General features: G+C 42.2%; 6 protein-coding genes across 6 annotated transcripts; 3 read left to right on the top strand and 3 right to left on the bottom strand.

The window, feature by feature from the left end:
• The first annotated feature begins 1,480 nt into the window (after positions 1-1,480).
• Positions 1,481-2,780, top strand: LOC6494644 (putative mediator of RNA polymerase II transcription subunit 29). The gene has a single exon (XM_001959913.4). It carries the CDS (start codon positions 2,002-2,004, stop codon positions 2,527-2,529), a length of 528 nt encoding a protein of 175 aa, XP_001959949.1. The 5' UTR covers positions 1,481-2,001; the 3' UTR covers positions 2,530-2,780.
• Positions 2,781-3,226: 446 nt separating this feature from the next.
• LOC6495967 (uncharacterized protein DDB_G0283357) lies at positions 3,227-8,460 on the bottom strand. The gene is given in 8 exon segments (XM_044715601.1): positions 3,227-5,214; positions 5,504-6,197; positions 6,255-6,475; positions 6,541-6,642; positions 6,702-7,150; positions 7,208-7,332; positions 7,396-7,728; positions 8,330-8,460. Coding segments are annotated over 7 exon segments (1,935 nt in total). The 5' UTR covers positions 7,676-7,728; positions 8,330-8,460; the 3' UTR covers positions 3,227-5,150.
• A 330-nt stretch (positions 8,461-8,790) lies between these two features.
• LOC6494645 lies at positions 8,791-12,249 on the top strand. Its single transcript, XM_001959911.4, has 4 exons — positions 8,791-9,374; positions 9,441-10,084; positions 10,143-11,061; positions 11,112-12,249. The coding sequence occupies exons 1-4, from the start codon at positions 9,077-9,079 to the stop codon at positions 11,702-11,704; spliced, it is 2,454 nt and encodes an 817-aa protein (XP_001959947.1). The 5' UTR covers positions 8,791-9,076; the 3' UTR covers positions 11,705-12,249.
• LOC6495966 (ETV5-related protein Ets96B) lies at positions 12,159-15,796 on the bottom strand. The gene has a single exon (XM_044715602.1). The coding sequence runs from the start codon at positions 15,273-15,275 to the stop codon at positions 13,740-13,742; it is 1,536 nt and encodes a 511-aa protein (XP_044571537.1). The 5' UTR covers positions 15,276-15,796; the 3' UTR covers positions 12,159-13,739.
• A 140-nt stretch (positions 15,797-15,936) lies between these two features.
• Positions 15,937-21,500, bottom strand: LOC6495965 (dynein light chain roadblock-type 2). Its single transcript, XM_001959909.4, has 4 exons — positions 21,339-21,500; positions 21,206-21,284; positions 20,328-21,134; positions 15,937-16,008 (listed from the first exon to the last, which is right to left on the bottom strand). The coding sequence occupies exons 1-3, from the start codon at positions 21,339-21,341 to the stop codon at positions 20,923-20,925; spliced, it is 294 nt and encodes a 97-aa protein (XP_001959945.1). The 5' UTR covers positions 21,342-21,500; the 3' UTR covers positions 15,937-16,008; positions 20,328-20,922.
• LOC6502525 (dynein light chain roadblock-type 1) lies at positions 19,337-22,239 on the top strand. Its single transcript, XM_001959908.3, has 3 exons — positions 19,337-19,840; positions 21,731-21,823; positions 21,884-22,239. The coding sequence occupies exons 2-3, from the start codon at positions 21,803-21,805 to the stop codon at positions 22,199-22,201; spliced, it is 339 nt and encodes a 112-aa protein (XP_001959944.2). The 5' UTR covers positions 19,337-19,840; positions 21,731-21,802; the 3' UTR covers positions 22,202-22,239.
• Positions 22,240-22,251: the final 12 nt, after the last annotated feature.

Genomic DNA, 22,251 nt, shown 5'->3' with positions numbered 1-22,251 from the left:
TACACACTCGGCTTTTTAGGCACAACAGCTGCGGTTGCGGATGATGTATTTACTGTCTGAGGTCGGGCGAATACTTCCAAGCGAAAGGTACAACTTTCCTGCTCTCGTTGTCGCCTAAATATATCTCTCAGATACCAGATACAAGATACAACAGCAATTGAGTCGGTTCGAAAATAAATATCGGATGCTTTGGTAAACTTTACCTCGTAATTGAGTGTCAAAGATCCAAAACAGAAACAAAATAAAGAGAACACGACATCATTACACAATGTCAAGTGCGCGATAATGTTCAGATAAAAATAAAATATATGAGCCAATTATGATTTGGTTTTATCTTCCTCTGGCTTATCAAGAGTATGATTTTAGAACAAGATGGAAAAAACAAGCAGTCAGTTGCGAAAATAACTACTAAAAGATATCAACCGCGTGATTATTTATATGTGAATTAATTAACAACAATATGCTAAGATAGTGCCAACCCCACAGCACCCCCCCACCAAATCAATCTAATAACGCTCAATTTCCTTAGCCATAAATTTGTATTGATTGGCATCAATATGCCAGAGCCAAAATATTTTCGTTTTATTGCTGGTTTTTGGCAACTCTTCTTGCTTCTGATAGTTAGTTTTTATTTTCATAAGCACTGAGTATTTATTACATTACTTTTAGTTCACTTAGAACCTGTAGTTACGGCGATAAGTAAGCACTCCCTGACAACAGACATATATCTGATTGCTTAAAACCCACCCATTGCCATGTCAACGGTATCCAATAGCTCCATCAAGTTACTCCACCGTTTCTCTCAGTGTCCATAGGTGTGCACTTATCATCGGGCAGCAACGGCAGGTCAAACTCACTCGCTCACTGGAAGGGCAGCGCCGATCGAAGAGATGAATGTGAAGCGTGCCAGCTGCAAATGTTGCACAAACTGCCGGCCATAGAGTACTTTGGTATACCCTACAAATACTACATAACAAGAAAAACTATTTACTTAATTGTTTTATAAAAAAAAACTACTTTAAAAAATAGTTCAAGGTAAAATGTTTCTTGTAATCTTCGCTTTTTATTCTTAAGTACATAACAACTAATAGATATACCTACTAATAACTTATGTTATACATTAAAATTAATTAAAATTGTTTAAAAATAACACTAAAATAAAACATTGCTTCAAATTATGCAAATATAAAAGCTAAATAATTGAGTATATAATATATAACCGAGAAAAATTAAAAGTGCATTTGCTTCTTATTACTTTTTCAAACGAGTTTGAGATTGTTAGCACATTTTAATTTACAAAAAAATTCCCCCAAATTAAATAATTTATTCCTATATGTAAGTAACACCTAATGTTTATTGCTTTAAACCTCTTATTTCTACAAAAAATTCTAAACATTTTTATTTAAAATTATTTAAAAATTAAACATATCTAGAACAAATTTTTTATAAAACCAAAAAGATCACAGAAGGGTCGCATAGGTCCTGCCAAAAGAGGAAAACAGCCACGGGACAACAACTGCAAAGGGCGGAAAGGGACGCCCAGGACCCAGAGGGTTGGGGGGGACGACAGAAAATGATAGAGGATATCGGAAGGGAGGATAGTCGGAGCGCGTCTGCTGCAGCCGGAGAGAGAACTGAGCAGCAGCTTGCCTGGCATGCAGGGGTTGCAATATCCTGCTGTTGCCCGTAGCCTGAGCCTGTATCCTGTTGCCCTCCCGCTTCAGCTGCCGCAACTCAAACAGCTGCAACAATTTTTTCCCCTCTGTTGTGTTTTATTTTATTTTTTTTTTTTTAATTTCCTTGGCCCGGCACATCCCCTAATGCCACTATCTCTCTGGTTCCTGCCGCATTTGTTTTGGGGTTGGAGTTGGAGTTGCCATCGCCAGTTGCCAGTTTCCAGTTGCCGGGGTGCATTCACAGTTTCAGTCGTGGCGATCGCCAGGTGAACGAAGGTTGTGTCGCGCAGAGCTGAAAATCAGAAGTCGGAATTACTGAGGAGCCATGTCGGGGAAACTGATCATGAAACGCAAACGAGCTAGCCAGGAGGAGCAGCAGCAACAGGGACAGGAGGTCCAGCCGCAGCAACAGCAACATAGGCAACCGGAGGATAATGCCCCAGCTCCTGAGAAACGTCATCGTCCTCTAACGCCACCGGCTGAGGAGGAAACGGCCGGATATCAAACTCCTCCGGATGCCCCCAACAGTATCCTGCTGGAAGCCCTGCAAAAGATCATGGAGCTGCAGTCCGAATTGGATGCCTTCGAGCAGGATCTGGATGGTAGAGATGACTACGAAGCAGCCGGACAGGACGAGGATGAGGAGGAGAGTCCCGAGGATGCGGAAGTGGCTGCCCAATTTGCTCAGCCCACTCCTGCCCAGCGCAGTCAGGCGGAGGCCTTGGGCTTCGCCATGTGCGCCAGGGAAACCCTGCTCTTCCTGCAAAGCGAGGGCATACCCACCGAGTCTCCACTGTACCAGACCCTGCTCGGGAAGCTGGTGAGCCAGAGCGATGGCTTGCTGCAGGCCTAAGCCGGAGTGGAGGCCACGGGCTGGTCCTGATGATTCTAGTCACCCTTTGCTGCGATCTCATTGCAAGTAAAACGAGAGAGAGACCTAAACAGAGACCAGGGGTTGATCAGATTTCACCCCCTAGTGGGGTGGAAACTGTTCATCCCGGGGATCTTCGTAATCCTAAGCTGTTTATTCTAGTCAATTATTGTGAAGCAATATAAAAATTATAAGAATAAAAGGTATAAGAATAAAATTACAAATCAAATAAATATTTAAAAGAGTCTTTTATTTCAAAAACTAGAAACTATTCCCAACAAAATGAAAAACACTATGGATTTCTGATTTCGATTTTCATATATTTTAAATATATTTATTTATTCATTTAGTTTATTACTTGTGTTATTTGATTTTACATATAATAGTTATAATTAATGAGAATAACTCAATCGCAATATATTATTTCTTTGAATTCAGTTTCGTAGGTATTGTATAGTATAAGTTGTATATATATTTATTGTTATAAGGGCGGGGGTGTGTTGTTTTGTTGTTTGTTTCTTGTTTCATGTTTCATGTTTTGTTTATTAGTTCTTTAACTTGTTTTATATTCATAAATTATTTTTTGGGGGCTGGAACCGCCCTAAAGATTATGATTCCGTATTAGTTATCATCTGTATAATTTGTAACAACAATAATTATTTGTAATAAATTGGTTGTAATCATTTGTATTATTTTTATTACTGATATTCCATAAAAACTAGATTTTAATTGTTTTCAACAATTTAACGTTTCACATGGTTGTAAGTAAATGTTTCTTAAGGTTTTCCATTTCTTTTTTTTTTTTGGACAAGATATTCGATTTATATTCTTATTCGAGTATTATTTATTTAATGGCGTTAGTAAAATAAAGATTATTTGCTTCAAGTGATCAGAAATTAAGACAATTACAGAAAATAATAACATATATAAATTGGCATTTCAATTGGTAATTTCAAATAATGGAAGCGATCTCCTCGATCGCCCTCCCACATACATTTGGCACACTTTCCTGGTTCTACTTAAGCTCTACAATGAGTAATCCTCCTTAATTTAGAAACTAATTGGGTTCGACAGAACAGAAATCGAAAATTGAGCTTGGCAACTGTTTGAATTGTCGATTACAAGTTAAATATATATATTTAGGGTTTACATTTGTTAGTTAATATGTATTTAATAGAGACTCTCGTGGTCTCATGGGTTATAGATGGGTTAAGTACGTAGAATTATGTTTTTGTTAGTTTAATATTATTTAGTTACGTTATTGGTTTAATTTTTTAACTTTGCACATGTGTATAAGTAAATCGATTATTCTGTTTATTCTTACTTGTTCGCTTTAACTCTTTACTCAGTTATTGTTTTCGTATATTGTGTTTAATAAAGTAATCATTTGCAGCATTATCCACTTATGGACCTTGTTCCACAATAAACTTGTATATAAAAGGAGGTAACAGATATCTCAAAAGATCTCAGATCCCAAGTTATGGTCTTTGAAAAATAATAGTTTCAAACTCTGTCAAACAAAGTATCTGATATTCCCTCAAAATATCTGTCACACCTCCAATATTCTTGAATCTTCTTATTAATTTGTAGATCGTTAGTATTTCGATATATTAGATAGTTCGAGTATTAGATAATTCTTGTTTAAGGTATTTTAAAGTTGATCTGTTACTTGTTACTTGTTGTGTCAACTACGGTTAGTCGATCTCAGTTAATTATGTAAATATTCGAATTTGTAAGTGTATATAATATATATATATTCTTTATCTGTACTGTTAGTTTTGCCATATACGCATATATAAATAAAATTATGGTTTAAATGTGCCCTCTGTATTAATTATTATATATTCTATTAAGTTACTTAATCTCATAGATTTTGTCTCGACCGACCGATCATCGGCTAGTCCTTGGCTATTCCTATACATAGCTTTGTCTTCTCTATCAGTTGGATTCGCTCTGTACCTCATATATGTATATAATATCATATTATATTAATATCATATTTCATGTCTGAATATCCCCAGCTCAACTTTGAGCTGAGCCGTGTCCTTAATTACTGATTACCCCACACTATCAATTACGGCTCCTTATAATCATTCAGGCTCATTGAATATCTTTAAGATGTTTCTGTTTTGTTGTAAATAGAGATAAAAAACCGGACACAGTTTCAATACGTGTGTGTTTTTGTTTGTTTTGTGGGTAGAAAGTGTGAAATTGTGAAAGTAAAGTATTAATTTGTAGATCCAGCCTCATCTTCTTCATTGAAGGACACTCCTTGCACGCAAAAATATATGTATAAATATATTTGTTATGTATATATGTTCTTTTTTTTTTAGTTTTGTATGTCGTATATATATTGTAAAGTTCATTTTGTCCATTTTGTAAATACTCCCTCTCCTCTCCCCACCTTACTTTAAATCTTATGAATTCGAATTCAAGTGTACAAAGTATCTGTGATGTTGATGATGTTCATGGTGATGTGGATTGATTTTTTTTCTTTTTGTTTTTTTTTGCAATAAGCTTCTACTACTTTTAGTTAGTTGTTCTTGTTGTTGATGTTGATGTAGTTGTTGTAGTTGTTACTGGTGTTCTTGTATGGCTTGGATTCAGAAAAACTGCACTGGCAAGAACGGAAATGTGCCAATATGAAGCGAAGATGGATTAGCAGGTCTGTAAGAGAATGTTAATTGGAATTTAGAGAGTGGTTCTTGTCGTTTTCAAATTGTTGGCATTAGGTGGTGGATAGGTCATCGAAAACTTTCAGATCAATGCAAATTGGAAGCAATTGTTTTTCTGATTGATAAGCGTATTTTGAATTGATTAAAAAAAAAACAACAAGCAAGCAAGCGACATTGCTATTTAACTTGCATTGATCAAAGAATTCGATTGCTTGTGGGTGTGCGCAAGGACGAAGGACTAGTTACTTGTTTTTACTTTGATTTTGATCGCATTTCAATACCTTACTAATAGCATATTGGGCACTGAAGCGGTTGTTGTGGTGGTGTGGTGGTTGTTGTAATGGTTTTTACTGCCTAATGTGTGATTGTTGCTGTTGTTGGCACTCTTTTGGCCATCCATCTGGCCGACTGGATAGGAGGATAAGAATGAAACATCGTTGGATTTCTTCTCACCGACATGGTGATAGCGACTGTGGCAATTATTATTATTATTGTTGTGGTTTTGGTTTTGGTTATTGGTGTTATTAATTGTGTGATTATTAATATTCTGGCTCTGGCTGCCGTTGCTGTTGTTGTGGGTTGATGGCGGCGGTGGGAGATTTGGTTGCGACTGTAGTTGTTGTGGCTAAAATATATAACATTATTATTTATAATTTGTAAATCAAATCTTAAGCCTTACCTTGTTACTGCCATTAAAGAAGTAATTTGAATTTATGTTCTTGCCTGAGTGGCACTCACTTGCTCCTGGTCCGGGCAAATAGTTATTGGTGCTATTGGTTTGGGATTTAATGATCATGTTCTGGTTGTTGGCTCCTGGATTACTAGCACGTCCTGCTATTCCGCTTACAGTGCTCGGACCCAGCAAATTTCACCTATTAACGTGACTGCGATTGTGATTTGAATTGAGGCCAGAGCCGCCGATCGCATTCGCTTGAGAGCCACCTCCAGTGCCTAGGCCGCCGTTTCCTCCGCCGCCTAAAAGAGGACACAAATAACAACCACTCCTAACTATCTACACCTTCACAAACTCACCTGCATATCCAGGCGAGTGCTGATAGTAATCTCGCCTTCCATAATCCGGCTCGTAATCCGAGCTTTCGTAGTGACCTCCGCGTACTCCTCCGCCACTAATGCCACCCATACCGCCTAAAATGCCAGCGGGAGGACCATGAGGCCCATGACCGTGACTGCCATAGGAGTAGCTATCGTACGATTGATGGGGATCGTAGCCCAAGCCGTCATCATAGCCACGACTGCAATAAGCAGAAAAAATAAGTATTATAAATAGATTTAACTCAGAGGATAGCTAAATACTTACCCGTAAGTCTCATCCATGGCAGTTCTAGCTTTCTCCAGTATAGACATCACTTTCTGTTTAGGAGCTAGTACATTTTTGCTAAACGACGATGGCTGAGAGCCTCTGAAAAGGGAATACAAGTTATATTAGCATTTTTAAAGAGTTTTTCAAGAGTTACGGACCTGTAACCATGATGCACTGTATTTTTGACTCCAGCAATAGTGTTAATCGAGCCACCCATGGCATTGTTTCCGGGATTCATGTGGGAGGACTTCTTATAAACACTCTTGCCATTCTCGTTCTCATTTAGACTAGTGCTATCCATCAGCTCGCGCAACTGCTCCTGCCGAATGATGTCATTGCTGTCTGGAATCAGATACTTTCTTAGCTCAGCCATGGCGTAGGCGATCCTGGCATAAGCTTCTGCTGGCGGCGCTATCGTTGATATTTCCACGTGCAGGTCGCTGTTGAGGTGAGCATACTTTGGATCCTTGGAGCTGCGCAGCTCCTCCTCCTTAACGCGATCCCGCATAGAGTTGCGGCCCAGGACGGTCATTTTGCAAAGCGTTTCCTCCTGCAGTCGTCGCAGCGAGTTTCCCTTCGGTCCTAGTAGCTTTCCGACAAAGTTGAACTACAAAGAAGAGGCTTGCAAGTATCCTTTTAAGTATTATTTGAAAAAAAAACTTACCTTGGGATGTTCTCTAATCGGCACCAGAACACGCTGTGAGATTCGTAGTGGCTTCTCTCTGTAGATATCCGCATATTTTTGCTCCCTCGATGGAATCCTTCCAGTGGTCTGCACTTTTTCAATTTCTAAAAAGAATAATATTGTGTTTTAATACAAAATAGAAATAGATTTAAGATTAAATATCTTACCACCCTCGATTAACTTTTCGGCAATTGGAAACTTCCGATCCATGCGATTCCTCTCCGCCATACAATCGCGTATATACTCATTGGCCTTCTCATTTATCTGGACACTATTGGCAGAATCGCCTGCATGATGGCCATGATCGTGGGCCGAGGTGTCGCCATTGTGAGCGCCACCGGGTGCTCCGGTGGAACCGCCGCCAGATTTTCGTGGCTTGCCGCCAAAATCGTTGTCATCGTCGTTGAAGGTGGAAAAGTCACCGTTACCGTCGTACTTCTCGGTCATGATGTGTTGCCCCCGGAGCGGCGGTCGGCAAGCGGAGGAGCTGAAAGCTAAAGCTGGGAAGGCTGGCTATCAGAAAATAAATTAATTGGCATTTAAAATTGTATTTTTAGATCAAAGTTTAGGTTTAAAATACTTTATTTTTCAAATACAAATATTAATTTATTAAAATCAATTGGCGGTTACCCCTGTCCTATGCTTTCTCACACTAATTCAGGTACACACACACACACACAAACACACACACATATGTGCTCATCCATGAGCAAAAACAACCACCGTACAAAATTGCTCGAAAATCTAATTGTTTCCATAAGACAAAAATTCAAAAGCTTTTGGATAAAAAAACCGGTAAAATAAATGCATTTTATTTAATTATATTTAACTAACAATAAATCACTGCTTCACATTTTCCACTTCACCTTCAGAATGTCCAACTGGTGATCCCCGCCACTCTGAAATCCCTTCCTGCGCCACCCTCACTGCACTTTCACTTTTCAGTGGGACGCAGTTTTTCACCTATTTCTTTTCTGTATTTGCAAATTGCATCGGACGTTTTCTGTTGCTTCTCTCGTCCTTCGAGTGGCGGTAATTCCTGTTCTATCTGCACACTCTATTCGCTTATTTATTGGTAACTAATTTTGAGCTTTTATTTACCACTATTTATTGGCCTTCTCGAGTATTGCTTTCAATTTAAAATATGTTGCGAAAAAACTGCAATTGAACTTGCGAAAAAAACAATACCATGGGCAATGTGACCGTGCGACGAAAGCTCAAGAAAACGGGCTTACGCCAAAACCAGCAAAGTTTCGCGGTTTCCATGTACAGTAAGGACCTCCAAGTAACTACAAGTGGCAACTAAAAGATATTAAAGTTTTCATAAACATTAAAAAGGAATTGCAGGAATTAAGGAAGTTAAGTGTACAACAAATTTCTGAAGATGATTGTAGATTTGGACTTTTATTTTATTTCTTTATGTCAGCTTTGTTTCTCCATTTTATTATTTTTTGTTTTGAGAACTTTTTTATTCTTAAATGTCTTTCAATAGTTTCTTGGTATTAAAAGGCAAAAATTGTTTAAATATCAGAGCATCTGAAAAACAGTAAAAGTTTGAACTTTCTCCATGTTTTATTAACCTTTTACTAAAGTTTAAAAATATAACTAATTTTTAAGCTTTTTAAACCAAACCGGAAACCGGGAAAAGATCACTACCAATGTTGGGTAATGGAATATTTTGTTGCCCTGGCAACTCTAACAGCGAACAAGTTGGCAGGGCGGTTGGCCCTCTGTTTCTATTATTTCATAGACAACAAAAACTGTTTTGGAAGGAGTTAATCGGGGGCTCAAAGTATCTTATTCCGGGGATGTGAGTCATAGCCTATTGTCCAGAAACGAAATCTCAAGATGTCCATAGCACAAAGTCCAAATTCCTGTGTGGAGACGCCCAAGGCGCCGGAATGGCTATCAAAATTGGAGTCGCGTCGGGAGCAACTGAAGCGCTCCAAGCTGGGACACGAATCCGGCGCTGGAGCTCCCTGCAATCAGTGCAAGGACAAGTGCCCCGGCCTGGACTTACACTTTTGGCGGAAGGTTTGCCGCAACTGCAAATGCCGTAAGAACGAGCACGCGTGTCCCGAGGATGACGACATCACCGGGTGGGCACAGTTCGAGATCCTCGGCCAGATAAGAGCCAAGCCAGCATGTAAGTTGTGAAATAATAACTCCCAAACATGTATAATTCACATTATTGTTTACTCGCGTCGGACAGACATTAAAATCAAGGCCCTGGCCAGTCAACCGGTGCAGTTGGAATGGGTGCCGCCGAACGCCGCTCCCGATGTGGTCACTGATTATATGGAGAAGCTTGGCACCGCCCAAATACCCGTGGCCGGAAGCGATGCAGCTCTCAAGCGAAAGCAGCAGCTGGAACTCCAGGTTCCGCCGCACGATTTGGACGCCACCCTTTGTGACGGGCTCTCGGAGACGGAGGCCCGCCAGCTTCAGCAATATGTTCAGCGATTGCGCGAGCAGTGCGTAGGCCAGGGCGTGGTGGTGCGTCTAGGAAATCGCCTCAATCATGCTCAAGTTGAGCATGTGGCCCCAACTGTGGTTGCTCCACAGGAGTCGAGCAAAACTTGGCAATCTATTGGACTCTCGCCCGTCGCAGATGTCACTCTAAACGAGCTTCTTGGGAATGCTAAGCTATCGCAGGCGTTGGCCAGTCCAGCCAGTGCTCATCCCAGATTACTTGTGGCCTTTGCCGAGCCCCTAACCGACTCGTTGGATGAGTTTCAGGAAAATGGAGCCTTGCGGGCTCAGTCCAAGGAAAAGCTTCTGGGAATCAGCAAGCCGGCATTGCAGAGCTTGGTTACTCACGGTATTGTCTACGACAAGGTCTTGGGAATGCTACAGGTAAAAGAAATGGGTTTGAAACTACTTCCCAAATATCTGTAATCATTGTTTTTTGCAGGACAAAAATCTGAACATTTCCAGGGATCCCCAACTGGGACCTATTGCCGAGTTCCGAAAAGAGTATTCGAAGAACCCCCAATTCAGGGCCGAGATCAATACCATCTGCCCCCCGCAGCCTATGACGCCCGTGAAATCAGCTCCTGGCACTCCTTTCAACTCGCCACTGCCCCTGAAAAATCCAGTCCAGGCCAGATTCGGAGCCCAGATGCGTCAGGATACTCCCATGCGCAGAGTGAAGTTCGGAGGTGTTTCCACCGTTGTTTATGATTGTGGCCTACCCACCAACACGGACTACGACCGAGATCCAGTCTTTGCCCAGATTCTGCAGGCGGAACCTTTAAAACAAGCCTTGCAAGAGGCTCGAGCCGGACGTGCACCGTCCTCGGTGGTTATATCGACTCTACCTGCTCCCGTGGCAAGTATTGGAGAACTAAGGGGACTTCCGCCAGCTACCAAGGCTCAACTGCAATCGATCGGATTGGACAAAAACATGCTTCAGTCGGCGGTGGCCAATGCTCCGTATTACGACCGACTTTTCCACACCCTCCAGGACAAGGGCATTCCGCACGATCAGTGCCATCTATTGCAGCCTTTGAAGCAAGTACATGACTGGCTATTGGACGACGATAAGCTGCTGGAGGACATTGACAAAGTCTTTGCTGACATGGCCAACGGTGCTAGGGATATTTCTTATCCAAAGTCCAATCTCGGGGATCTGCCTACATCCCAGAGCAGCGACTCTGGCTTCCACTCGAAGCCCTCGACTCCAGGTTATGGAAGCGAGGATCTAACTGCCGGTCAGGGCCGGTTCGTCAGCATACCCGGAATCGAGGACATGAATATGTATCCGAACTGTGCTGGAATGCCCGAACAGTTCCAACAACTGCGGCTCCAGGGCGACGAAGCTGCAGGCAAAGGTGAGTGTTCTCTAGTTCGGATTAAACCATTACTAATAACCCAATTGCAGAACCCGTTTCGTCGATCTTGTGCTGCGATTGTAGCCAGCCAATTGCTTTTGGGGAAGTAGCTGTAAAGGCGGACCGAGCTGGCAAGGAGATCGCCTGGCATCCTAACTGCTTCAAGTGCCACACATGTCGCGAGCTGCTAGCCGACTTGGTCTACTTCTTCCACCAGGGACAGGTGTATTGTGGCCGTGACTTGGCCATCAAGTTGAAGATTCCACGCTGCCGGGCCTGCGACGAGTTGATCTTCACCAAGGAGTACACGGCCGCCGAGGGAGCCACCTTCCACATCAAGCACTTCTGCTGCTACCAATGCGACGAGCCCCTGGCCGGCCAGCAGTACATTCCGGATGAAAACTCCAATATGCCACTGTGCCTGCAGTGCTATGATCGATTCTTTGCAGTGGCCTGCAAAAATTGCCAGCAACCCATTGGACCGGCCGATCAGGGCGTGGTCTGGGGCGACATCCACTGGCATGGCCAGTGCTTTGTTTGTGCCGGAGCTCAGTGTTCCAAGTCGCTCATCGGCGGAAGATTCTGCGTCAAGCAGGACATGCCCTTCTGTAGTCCTGCCTGTGTGCGTAGCGTGATTTCCTAAGGTTGTTTCCAAAAACCAAAAAAAAAAAAGTATTTGAATTTGCGCACAAAAAGGATCAAAGACAGTATCGCACAAGAATTAAGTATAAAAGTTTAAGAACAATAAAATTATTGTGCAAAAGTGAATAGTAACTAGAGATGCCACACACTTCAAGTGCCTAGAATAGACCTGCATTTATACGAAAAAGACTGCTCTATAATTCCAAAATTTTGTAAAACAATAAGAACCAGAGCATGTCGAAATATTAACAATTCCAGCCGCTTTTAAACAGTGCCAATAGACCAATTAGAATATATACAATGTATACAGTTTTTATATACAATATTTATACACTAAAAAGTATTATATTTACAGGAAAATCCATTTTTTATAAAGCACCTTTTTTAAATAAACAATTTTATGAAGAGAAGAAAAAATGGAAACCACCACCCATTAAAAATCCTTTTTTGAATAATTAATTTTTTTTACGTATCTGCTGGTAGTTTTTATTGGTAATTGCATTTCTCGATTTATTAATTAATCATCATAATTAAATTTTTTGTTGATTTTTGTTGTTCTTGCTTGTATAATGTATATGCATGTATAAAGTTCTCGATTTGTGGGGTCGAGGAGGCTCGTTATTGCAGAAAGCGAAAAACAAGGACTAAATCACATTACATTCACATAACTGCCAAAAATTACACTTGAGAGGAGAGAGTTTCACATAATGTGTTGTGTATAAGTTGCATTTTTATTTCAAGGATACTACTATCTGGTAGTGGCTCAAGTATTCTCTACAGATAGTTTTGTTCAGTTCAATTGTATTGCTAAGTAATGGGTGCGTTGTACGATATTGGCCATAATATGGCGGGTGTACACGGTTGATTCTGTCTGCCTTCAGAGTCGTCATTCCCCAAATGAATCCTCCGCCCAGGTTAGTAGCTGCCATCGCTCTGAAACTTATTTTTTTGGGTTTGGTTTCATTTGGGGCCTGGTGTCTCTTGTTTGGAGGAGTTGAGGACTGAGGAGTGTTGAGTTTTTCAGCATGATTTCATCGATCTCTAGTTCTCTACGCTCGTTCAGTTAGTTGGTTTCTTTCATTCTTACATTAAACACTAAGTTGCCTTTGCTCTTTCCATTTTAATATGTATTAATTACATTGATAATTAGTTAATCATAATTTCTGTTTTCTTTGTAAACAATTTTACATGATAGGATCGTTTTTTCATCGTCTGAGTGTTTCATGTGTATTGTATTGTATTATTTGTTTTTTTTTTTTTTTTTGTTTTCTCCGTAATTTGCTACAACAAAAACTATGCCTTAAAATAATACTTTAGTTACAATTTATTTTGTTTGCTTCCTCGCTGCTCGCTTGGCATTTCTTTTTTTTTTATTTAATTTTGTTCTTCTTCTTATACCGTTCTGGCACAACTAAAAAACAATCAACAAAAAGGGGTGGTGTGAGGGGAGAGAGTTAAGTTCAAATCAAATTGTTTGCAACTAATATATTTTAATATATATATACCTAATAGAGTATGGGAAGTGGATAGGTAAAAAAAGAAAACGACAACTTAAACTACAGGTAGCTTATGAATAAAAGAGGGGCTCTTATAGGGATGGGGGCGTGAAGGAGTTATGGGGGCGTGTGTGGGTGGGTCTTGGGGGGAAAACACTAATTACAAAGCGATATGGCAACACCTTACTGGATGGTGTTCTGCCCACAATCAGCTGATCTTATTTTTTTTTTTTTTTTTTCAATTTTTGCATCCTTTTTTCTTTTTTAAATAACTAAAAACTTGATAACTTATAACCCAAGTCGGTCGGTCAGTCCTGTCTGTCAGCGAGTCCTGTCTTTCTTGCTTTCCAGTCCTGTCCAGTCCGCGCCGTTGCACACATCTTAAAGCTATACACAAAAAGTTAAGTTAAATTGTATATAAAGATTTGCTTCCATCGTTCCAGTTCCAGTTCCAGGCTCTCCAGTGCGGCTCGGTTCAGGTCCTTGAACAGGATCAGCTACTACCTTGCTCTGGCCATTATCCGGCATCTCGGTCCGCTGTCAACAATTCGTGTAGACGCCCTGCGTATAGTAGAGCTCCGTGATCCGCTCGGGCAGGGTGCTGTACAAGTTGGTGATTAGGTCGAGCGGCAGGCGGGACCACGCCTCCTTGATGCGGAATATCAAGTCGTCCTTGCGCGAAAACTTCCGCCCGCCGTCAAACACTTCGCGTATCAGCCAGCCCCACACATTCTCCATAATGTTCAGGTCATGGGCGATGGTGGGCCATTTTTGCGTCTTCAGTCCTTCTGCATTGAGCAGATCCTGGGCGGTGGGCAGGGCGTGCGACATCCAGTTATGATCCTGCAGCACAAACTCCGGACTCCCCAGCTTGCCAACAATATTCGGCCTCTCGCGCATAATGGCTTCAATGCAGGACTCGGGTCGTTGTTTGGCGGACGACACCTCCAGATGGACGGCACCACCGACGCACACCATTAGGTAGATGTAGACGGAGTTGCCACGAGGTCGCTGCGATAGGGTGCGCTCATAGTTGCGCAAGTCGTGGAAGTAGTAGGAGAAACCATCCGGACCGTCCAGATTGAAACGCCGCTCGTCGTGGAACACCACCCGCCGCCAGTGCTCCTCGCTCCACACAATGTACGTGTTGGCGAAATTGAGGCGCTCTGTTTGATTGTATTGCGACAGCACCGGTTCCGTTTTTAGCTTCTTGGCGCAGTTGGCCGAGGAGCTGCTGCTGGCGCTGGATGAGCTGCTGGATGAGGAGGTCGACGACGCGGATGATGACGAAGAGGACGATGATGATGACGCGGAGGCGGCCGATGCCCGGAGCAGGGCGTTTGCTGCTGCAGCAATGTTGCTCGGAGCTCCAACGGCGGCAACGCGGGATACGATGGTGGGTGAGACGCTGGAACCGTTGGACTGTTGGGTGGGCGCATGGCTGGAGGCAGTGCCGCCTGTGCTGGAACTGGCCGCCGAGAAGTTGGAGTTCTGGTTGAGGGCGTGCACCGGCAGATGCGACTGCTGCTGGCTCTTCAGGGGCTGGGGCTGAGGTGGCGGTGCCTGCTGCTGCTGGTAGTACGGGTGGTGATGGTGGTAGCTGATGTGCTGCTGGTGCTGGTGGATCGTCGGCTGTTTCAGCTGCAGCTGCTTCAGCTGCGTCTGCGACTGGGCCAGCAACTGTTGCTGATGGTGTTGCTGGTGCTGCTGCTGCTGTTGTTGTTGCTGCTGCTGTTGCTGCTGTGGGATGGGCACCTGCTGCTGCATTCCGGGATGCTTTAGGTAGTAGTGTAGTGCCATCAGATTGTTGGCACTGCTGGCTGTGCTGGTGGGCACTCCAACCGGCACCGACACTGGTAGTACTCCGGAGTTCACTGGTGCACCGCCGCCGGACTGCAGCAGCTGGACTGTGGTGGTGGCGGTGGTGGTGGGCGGTGCGCCATGTACGGCCGCTGCCGCTGCTGCAGCCGCTCCAATTGCTCCCGCACTGGCGGCCAGCTGGGCAGCAGACTTGGGATCGTAGATGAACTTGTTGAAGTTCTGCAGGTCATCCGGACTAAGCACTAACGTTTTCATTTGGGTTTCTTTCGGCAGTTTCTTGGCTTGAATGTTTTTCAATTGAGGTTTTTTGTTTTTTTCGGCCGCTTCTTCTCAACTGCTCATGGGTTAAGCTTGGGTCTTGGGTTGGGTTAAATGCAAGTCCAAGTTTCGGGTCTTGATTACTATATATCTCTTATATATATGTATGTATTTGTTTGCTGTCGGAGCCGAGCTGACAACGCTCACGCACTTTCGGCTGTGACTCGATTTCCAAATTCGTTGCGCGTTCGACTTGGCAACCTGTTCTCCAAACTCTGCTGCCTGCCTGCCTGCCTGCCTTGAGGTTGCCTCTCTCTTCTCTGGGTTTCTCTGGGCTTCTTTCCCTTCTCTCTCGCTTATCAAAAGGGCTGACACGATCCACTCTCCTCCTCTGATTGCAAAACTCTCAGCTCCGCTCAGCTCAGTTCAGCCAGCAGCGATCGTAAAAAGATGTCGGTTTACTTTCCCACCGACGAACACGTACAATCCGATGGTGGTAGCCGTGTGTCTGAGTAGTATCCGTATGTGTGTGTGTGAGTGGAGCACTTCCAGTATGTTATCCTCTTTTGTTGAAGTGGTTTTTCTTGTCGCTATAGCTCTGCCTCTGGCTCTGGCTGCAGTTGCTCCGTTGGCGTGCAAATGTTTCCTTGTTTCTTTATTCTGTCGCTTTGGCTCTTAGGTATTCGGGTATTCGGTATTCCGTATTCCGCTGTCGTCGACGTCGATTTACCTGGAATAAAATAAAAAGCAGGTATGTGAAAAAGAGTCTTGTTTCACACTTTGCATTGTGTGTGCGCTGCTGCAGCACCACTACCACATGTTTATATACATATATCTTATATATTATTTTATATATCTAAAGGCTAACTGGATGGCTGGTGAAATCAACACACAAGAGTCTGAAATTTTGGAACAGATGTTTGTCGTGCTCGGATTTCAGGTCCCTTTTTTCTTACTTTCTGCAAAAGAAACAAAAAAGAAAAGGTCTTCTATATCTCAGGCACTGCTTTTGGCCTGGCCTTTCAAGAAACTCATCCAAAAAAATTAAAAATAAACCAAAATGGGAGCACATACACAAGTGCAGTTTTTTGGAAATTTTCAGCAAAAATGCAATTTCTCTGTTTACCATTCCATCTGCCTGCCTCTGGCTCCTTTTTTCCCAGGAAATGACAAAACAAGTGGTTGGCCTGGACGAGCTGGAGGACTGACTGGCGGGTCAAAAGTGCATCAGCGGGAGAGAAAGAAAGAAGAAAAGATAGAGAGCAGGTGTTGCAAATCCTGCAGAGAATTGTTTTCAGTCCAAAAATAGGTATTGTTTTGTCTTTTTTTATTTTCAATCCAATAGAGGGAGCGATAAGGCTGCGGTCCCCACATCCCATCCCAGAGATTATTAACTTGTATATATGGTGGTTTCGGGGCGTGTGTGTACATACATATATAGAGTGTTATCATTTCATTCCGTCTATGACGATGGCTATATAGCTATATCACGCGCACGCATATGCCCCATTCATAATGGCCCCCCCTCCTCCTCAACAGCAGGCCCTTAACTATCTAATCTTCCAAAATAAACAACAAAACTTGTACACCGAGAAAAATGTATGTTTTCCAAAAAGGATACTACACTTTCGATACAATTACATGGCATTTTCCTGCCATGGAAAACAGCTTTACAATTTATGGTCCCTCTTCCCCCCCACCCCACCCCCGGGAACTGCGGCTTTAATACGCATGTTTCCCACTGTTTTGCCTCGCCTGTAATGAAATTAAAACTAAATTCTGCTCGCCACGGGGATGAAAATCGAGTTTTCGATTCCAACTAAGGGAAGAAAGCTGCTGCTGGTGCTGCTGCATACACAGTCTCTTGATGTGTGTGTCGGCTGTGTTGTGGGGTTGCTGTCGGTGTAAGTGTAGCCATGGTTGTGTCAACCGAAGGACCATTCAGAGGCTGCTGCAGCATTTAAACTCGGTCGGTCGCTTTCCGATCGAAACTCGTAGTGGATGCAACTGTGTGTGGTGCCTGGAAACTGCTTAGCTCGCTCGCTCGGTGCCTGGCAAATAAAAAAAAAGTTTCTCCACAGGGCCCTGGTCAGCGGGTCGAAAGTTCAACCCAGTGGGAGGGTTGTCGGGGAAGACCTTCGACGAAATTCTGGCAGGCTGGGGGCAGCAGCTTTTATTTGAGAGATGCCGTGGGGTTGGGGGGCGCCAATAGACGCCAAATATGGTATGAATCAGCAAGGGAAAAAGCTTCAAATGGAGCCAGTCCATGCGATCTCATCCTCTTGGCTTTAATTTTCAATAAAGTATGAGGTACCAGCATTCGTGCGCTTGGCAACAAGAGTTACATTAACAGGATTATCAATAAATCTACAGATAAGGACATAATGGGACTACCAGTAACATGAGTCGTATAATGAAGCTGCCATCTGGCAGGAAAAACAAGAGATCTATATCTTAAAGCTATTGACTTTTGCTGCTCTCTGATGACAGGATACTGCTTTCTGGTACAGGATACTGTTCAGGATACTGCTCTCCTTTGAAGCCAATCTCAACAGTCTTGCTCCAAACACCTTTATCTCTTGATTTAATAAACAGATTAACGATTAGAAGGCCTAGACTCTTAAAGCACGTAGGCACGTTTCCAGATCTCTCTTCTAAGCCGAAAAGCGTTCCAGGAATTATGGAGAACGTGCCACCGCCACTTGCCACTAGCCACTAACCACATTTAGAATGTAGAGCTGTTCCTCATTTTCTTTATCGATAATGGTAGTCTGAAAAAACAAAGGATAAGTCAGACAGAGACTTGTTTTCATTAAAAAAAACAACTATGCTTGCCTATGGGAATGAAACGTAAAACCTAAAACCGGAATCCAATCCAATTGTTTGTTCAATTGTTTTGCCAAGTTTTCTAATTGTGATTTGCGAATAACAGACTCCAAATGGCATCTCCTATTACTTGCTCATTTTCCAGCCATATTCTCCACAATTAGATGGAAGTCGGCGATATATATCTGCCAGTTATCTGGTTAGAATGTAAGATAAAGTTCCGCCGGAGCGCACTGATTGATAGTTTGTGCTCTGGGACACGTGATAAGATATGGCACGGCACCAGAGCCAGTGCCAGAGCTATCTATAGCTTTGGAGTGCTGTGCCACGAGAGAACCTTTGTTTAGTCTTGTGTGAACTTTGGCCTTGCGTTTGGCCAAAAAAAACTGTTTGTACTTGAGGGGGAAACTAAACGAAACTCATTTTTTTTGAGCTTACAATGATGCTGGGGTTTCGACCGAAGCCCTTGGAATGCTGACAGGCCTAAAAGTTTCAACTTTTTCGGCTTTTTCGACGCCTTTTCCGATGCCCACCACACCACAATCTAATCTAATGCCCTTGATAAAGTCTGTGAACTCCGGTACGGGAGATCTCTTAAGACTTGAGGCGGTAAGGCGGTAAGGCGGTAGCCTCTCTGACTAATCGAATTTTAAACAATTGAGTCATGTTCAGGGAACTGTTTATGTATCAACTTTACACGCTCTCACGGTGACGTTGGGACACGGGGTGTTATTTTTTAACTTTTTTAACTTTTTTTTTATTATATTTTTATGTGATTCACTTTTGAACAGTTAACGAGATATTTTCCTTGATTTTTAAGGGGATTTTCACTGACTGTGTGTTTTTTTTTTTTATTGGCACATTTGGTCCTGGTAACGGCACTTTCGAGAGTGACTTTTTAGAGGTGACACTGAGTTTATGGCCGCGAATGTTGTAGGGCTCTTGGCGGGGGATCCTCAGTTAGCTCCTCTCACCCCCTTCCTCTCTTTATCTCCATTATCCCTGCTGTTTATACTTCTTTCTCTTCTCCCCACAATTCCCGTTTCGCGTTTTTGGCGTTCAAGTTTCCCGTTAGAGAGAACGACAGTGAGAGAGAGATGCATGTGGGAGATGCAGCAGCAGCAGCAGCAGCAGAGGAAGAAGAAGCAGCCGACGGGCATATGGACATGTGTAAAATATCCAAAAATATAAAAACGAACCCAACAAACTGCTTGCTGCTGGCTGGCTGGCTGCTATTGCTGCGACCGACGACCGAAACGTCCGACGTAATAAAATCCCTTACGCGCTGCAGGCAGCGCAGCCAGCCACATGCTTCTCTTTTATATTTATAAATTGAGCCAGCCCTTATGTGTTCAACTCTCCGTTATATACATTTATTTACAACAACAAAAGCAACAACAACAACCAGTCTCTGTGCGTGAGTGTGGTTGTGTGCGCGTCGTGTTTTTGTGATGCCTTCGTCGATATTGAAAGTATATGTGTACATGTGTACATTAGGGCGGTCCTCGTTTCTTTAGAAATTTTGACATTGACAAAACTAAAGATCCATGTTTTTTGTTGATAATTTTAAGATTTAAAAACAAATCTATATAAAAAAAAAAAAACATAGAACTAAAGCCAAAGACAATAACTAGCATATGAATAATAAAAAAAAACTGGAAAAACTAATGCTGAATAATGGAATTCTTGTTTTGAAATTAGAAACGCTATCATTTCACAATAAGAGCTACCAAATGGTGAGAGTTTTTTTTTTTAAATAGGTAAGAAAGTCTATTGAGGGCCACCCTAATGCGTGCTGCCTGCTTGCCTGCCTGCCTGCATGTACATACATGTCCGTATATAAGCTATGTATCAACGTACGTTGAACGAGAATCGCGTTGGAAATGAAATTATATTTGCGAACAACGGGACGATCCGATACGAAGTGCCTCTTTTTTTTCAGTTAATTCTTTGCACATATGTACGAGTGTTTTTTCTATATGTATCGTTTTCGTTTTCACACAAAAAAGCAATGCTGGGCCCACAGTTTTTTCACTTTTTTCACGCTCTTATGGCTCATTTTTTTTCGCCAAGACGTATTACTTATTGCTGACTGGCCGATTGGGTTTTCGTCGATTTGGATTTCGATTCCGTTTGCGTTGCGTTTGCCTTGCTGGTGTTGCTTTTGCTTTTTTCGAGTGCGTGATTACGCCATTTTCTTTGCACGCCCATCTCTCGAATTACCTTTTTCAGATCGATCGATCCATCGATCGCCTGGCTCGTTGCACTCCCGTTTACTTCGACGTGTCGCGAAGGGATTGCGGACTCGGATTCGCTTTTCCCAATCAATTTATTGACTATTCCACGGGGCTACGTCGAATTTCATAAATGCAGGTACGCAGAGGCTCACGGGTTTTCACGATTCGTTGGCTGTGTGACCAGAGGAGCTGCAAAATTTGGCTATCGCCCAATGTTCAACAGATTAAACGGTCACTCTAAAATACTTCTGTTAACCGGTTCATAACAGATTTTCCAAATGTCAACTTATTATTAATTCTTTTCCATCTTTTACGGATTATAATTGCGATTCATTAGAAACAAAATTCGATCAGGGTTTAAAATTTTTAAGAGATTGTTTTCTTTTAGTTTTACTGAAAGAATCCACTCCCCCTGTTAACAGCAGCAACATCTGTGATGTCAGCGCTGTTAAATCGAGAATATTTTGTAAATAAATGATTTCATTATTTAATAAGTAATCTCTCGCTTCTGTAGCAGACATCGATATTTATGAAAATACACAGTAATCTATTTCAGCGTTCTAGCTCCAGCTCTTTTTTTCCTAATCCGTGGGGTTCTGAATCACAATCAGGATGAAGTCCTTGTCGGGGGCCACCATGATCTCGTGCTTCTTGGAACGCACTCGCAGGAATGTCATGTCGTTGGAAGGATCCAAGTCGCGTACAACGCTTCTTGCCTTGTCCGCCAGCTGACTCATTAGGCCAGCGTACTGGACGGTAGTCGTGTTGTCCAAAGTGGATTTCACCGGAATACCTAATTGGGATGCAATGGGAGTTTGGGGGTTAGTAAGCGCCCGATGAGTTTCCATAGCTAGATCCACCCACCTTCGTTGTTAACGACAATTGTTCCGACAACACCTTTGTGGCTCTGAATTCGCTTTAATGTTTCCTCGACTTCTTGCGACTAAAATAGTTAAAATAGTTTAATTTGTTAAAGCCCCGCCATGTTTCCACTTACCATCTTGTCAACTAGTTATGATAAAGTTAATAAATATGGAAAGTTTCGATTTTTAGAAAAATCTTCCACAGATCCCACCCAAAATCACCAAAGTCCACAAAAAAGTCGCAAAACGTAAGTTTGTTTGTTCGATATGAGAGATGGAACTTTAAATATCTTTCGTTCCTGCTAGAGGTGCAGAAATATCGATAACACCGATGATGTTTTGGAGACTTTTGTAAAATATTGGAGACATATTAATTTTAAATATTTTAATTACATTAAGCTTATGAATAAAGTGGTTTCTGTAAACTGTAAAAAAAACTGTAAAACTTAAAAAAAATTAATATTTTCAAATAAAATGATTAAGGGAAAGTCTTTCCATTGTCTTAATGACCTATATATTTCTACAGTACCTTGGAAACCAAAAAAACAATTAGAAATGGGTTAATTTTTAAGAACCGCTCGCACCCGGCAACAGCAAAATGTTTTCCGCTCCTGAAAGGGTAAATATAAAAATTTGTAAGAACAAATATAATATTTAAATAATCTTTTCAATAATTTAGCCTCTCAGAACTCTTCGTTATGTGGAAAAAGCTTTTGATTTAATCAAGGAACGAAAAAATGTCCGTGATATAGTAATTCTTAACGACGCGGGTAATCCTGTAAAGAGTACCATGGATCGGGATGACGCTGTACAGTTTTCAGGACTCTTTCAAGCAATTCGTGGGAGACTAGAGCGAGGAATGGCCAAAATAGACCCCACAGACGAATTGTTAATGTTGAGGGTGAGGACAAAGACAAATGAGGTCCTTTTGGTGCCTGATTCGAAAATAACGGTATTAGTTCTTCAGGATGCTCAGGATAATTTTGAAACAATCTAAATAAAAAAAAAATAAATAGCCCTTTTAAATAAGAATAACAGGAATTTGTT

This window comes from Drosophila ananassae, chromosome 3L (assembly GCF_017639315.1).
Source record: "Drosophila ananassae strain 14024-0371.13 chromosome 3L, ASM1763931v2, whole genome shotgun sequence".
In the NCBI taxonomy this organism is placed as follows: Eukaryota; Metazoa; Arthropoda; class Insecta; order Diptera; family Drosophilidae; genus Drosophila; species Drosophila ananassae.
The sequence above is the reverse complement of the archived record's forward strand: the minus strand, read 5'-3'. Positions and strand labels throughout refer to the sequence as shown.

What these genes read in the sequence shown, in the direction of transcription:
- LOC6502525 (XM_001959908.3), top strand. Translation starts at nt 21,803, where the DNA reads ATGTTTTCCGCTCCTGAAAGG. An exon ending in TGTTTTCCGCTCCTGAAAGG is followed by an intron (nt 21,824 to 21,883) that starts GTAAATATAAAA and finishes TCAATAATTTAG; the next exon opens with CCTCTCAGAACTCTTCGTTA.
- LOC6495966 (XM_044715602.1), bottom strand. Translation starts at nt 15,275, where the DNA reads ATGAAAACGTTAGTGCTTAGTCCGGATGACCTGCAGAACTTCAACAAG.
- LOC6495965 (XM_001959909.4), bottom strand. An exon ending in AATTGTCGTTAACAACGAAG is followed by an intron (nt 21,135 to 21,205) that starts GTGGGTGGATCT and finishes CATCCCAATTAG; the next exon opens with GTATTCCGGTGAAATCCACT.
- LOC6494645 (XM_001959911.4), top strand. Translation starts at nt 9,077, where the DNA reads ATGTCCATAGCACAAAGTCCAAATTCCTGTGTGGAGACGCCCAAGGCG. An exon ending in GATAAGAGCCAAGCCAGCAT is followed by an intron (nt 9,375 to 9,440) that starts GTAAGTTGTGAA and finishes CGCGTCGGACAG; the next exon opens with ACATTAAAATCAAGGCCCTG. An exon ending in CGACGAAGCTGCAGGCAAAG is followed by an intron (nt 11,062 to 11,111) that starts GTGAGTGTTCTC and finishes ACCCAATTGCAG; the next exon opens with AACCCGTTTCGTCGATCTTG.
- LOC6494644 (XM_001959913.4), top strand. Translation starts at nt 2,002, where the DNA reads ATGTCGGGGAAACTGATCATGAAACGCAAACGAGCTAGCCAGGAGGAG.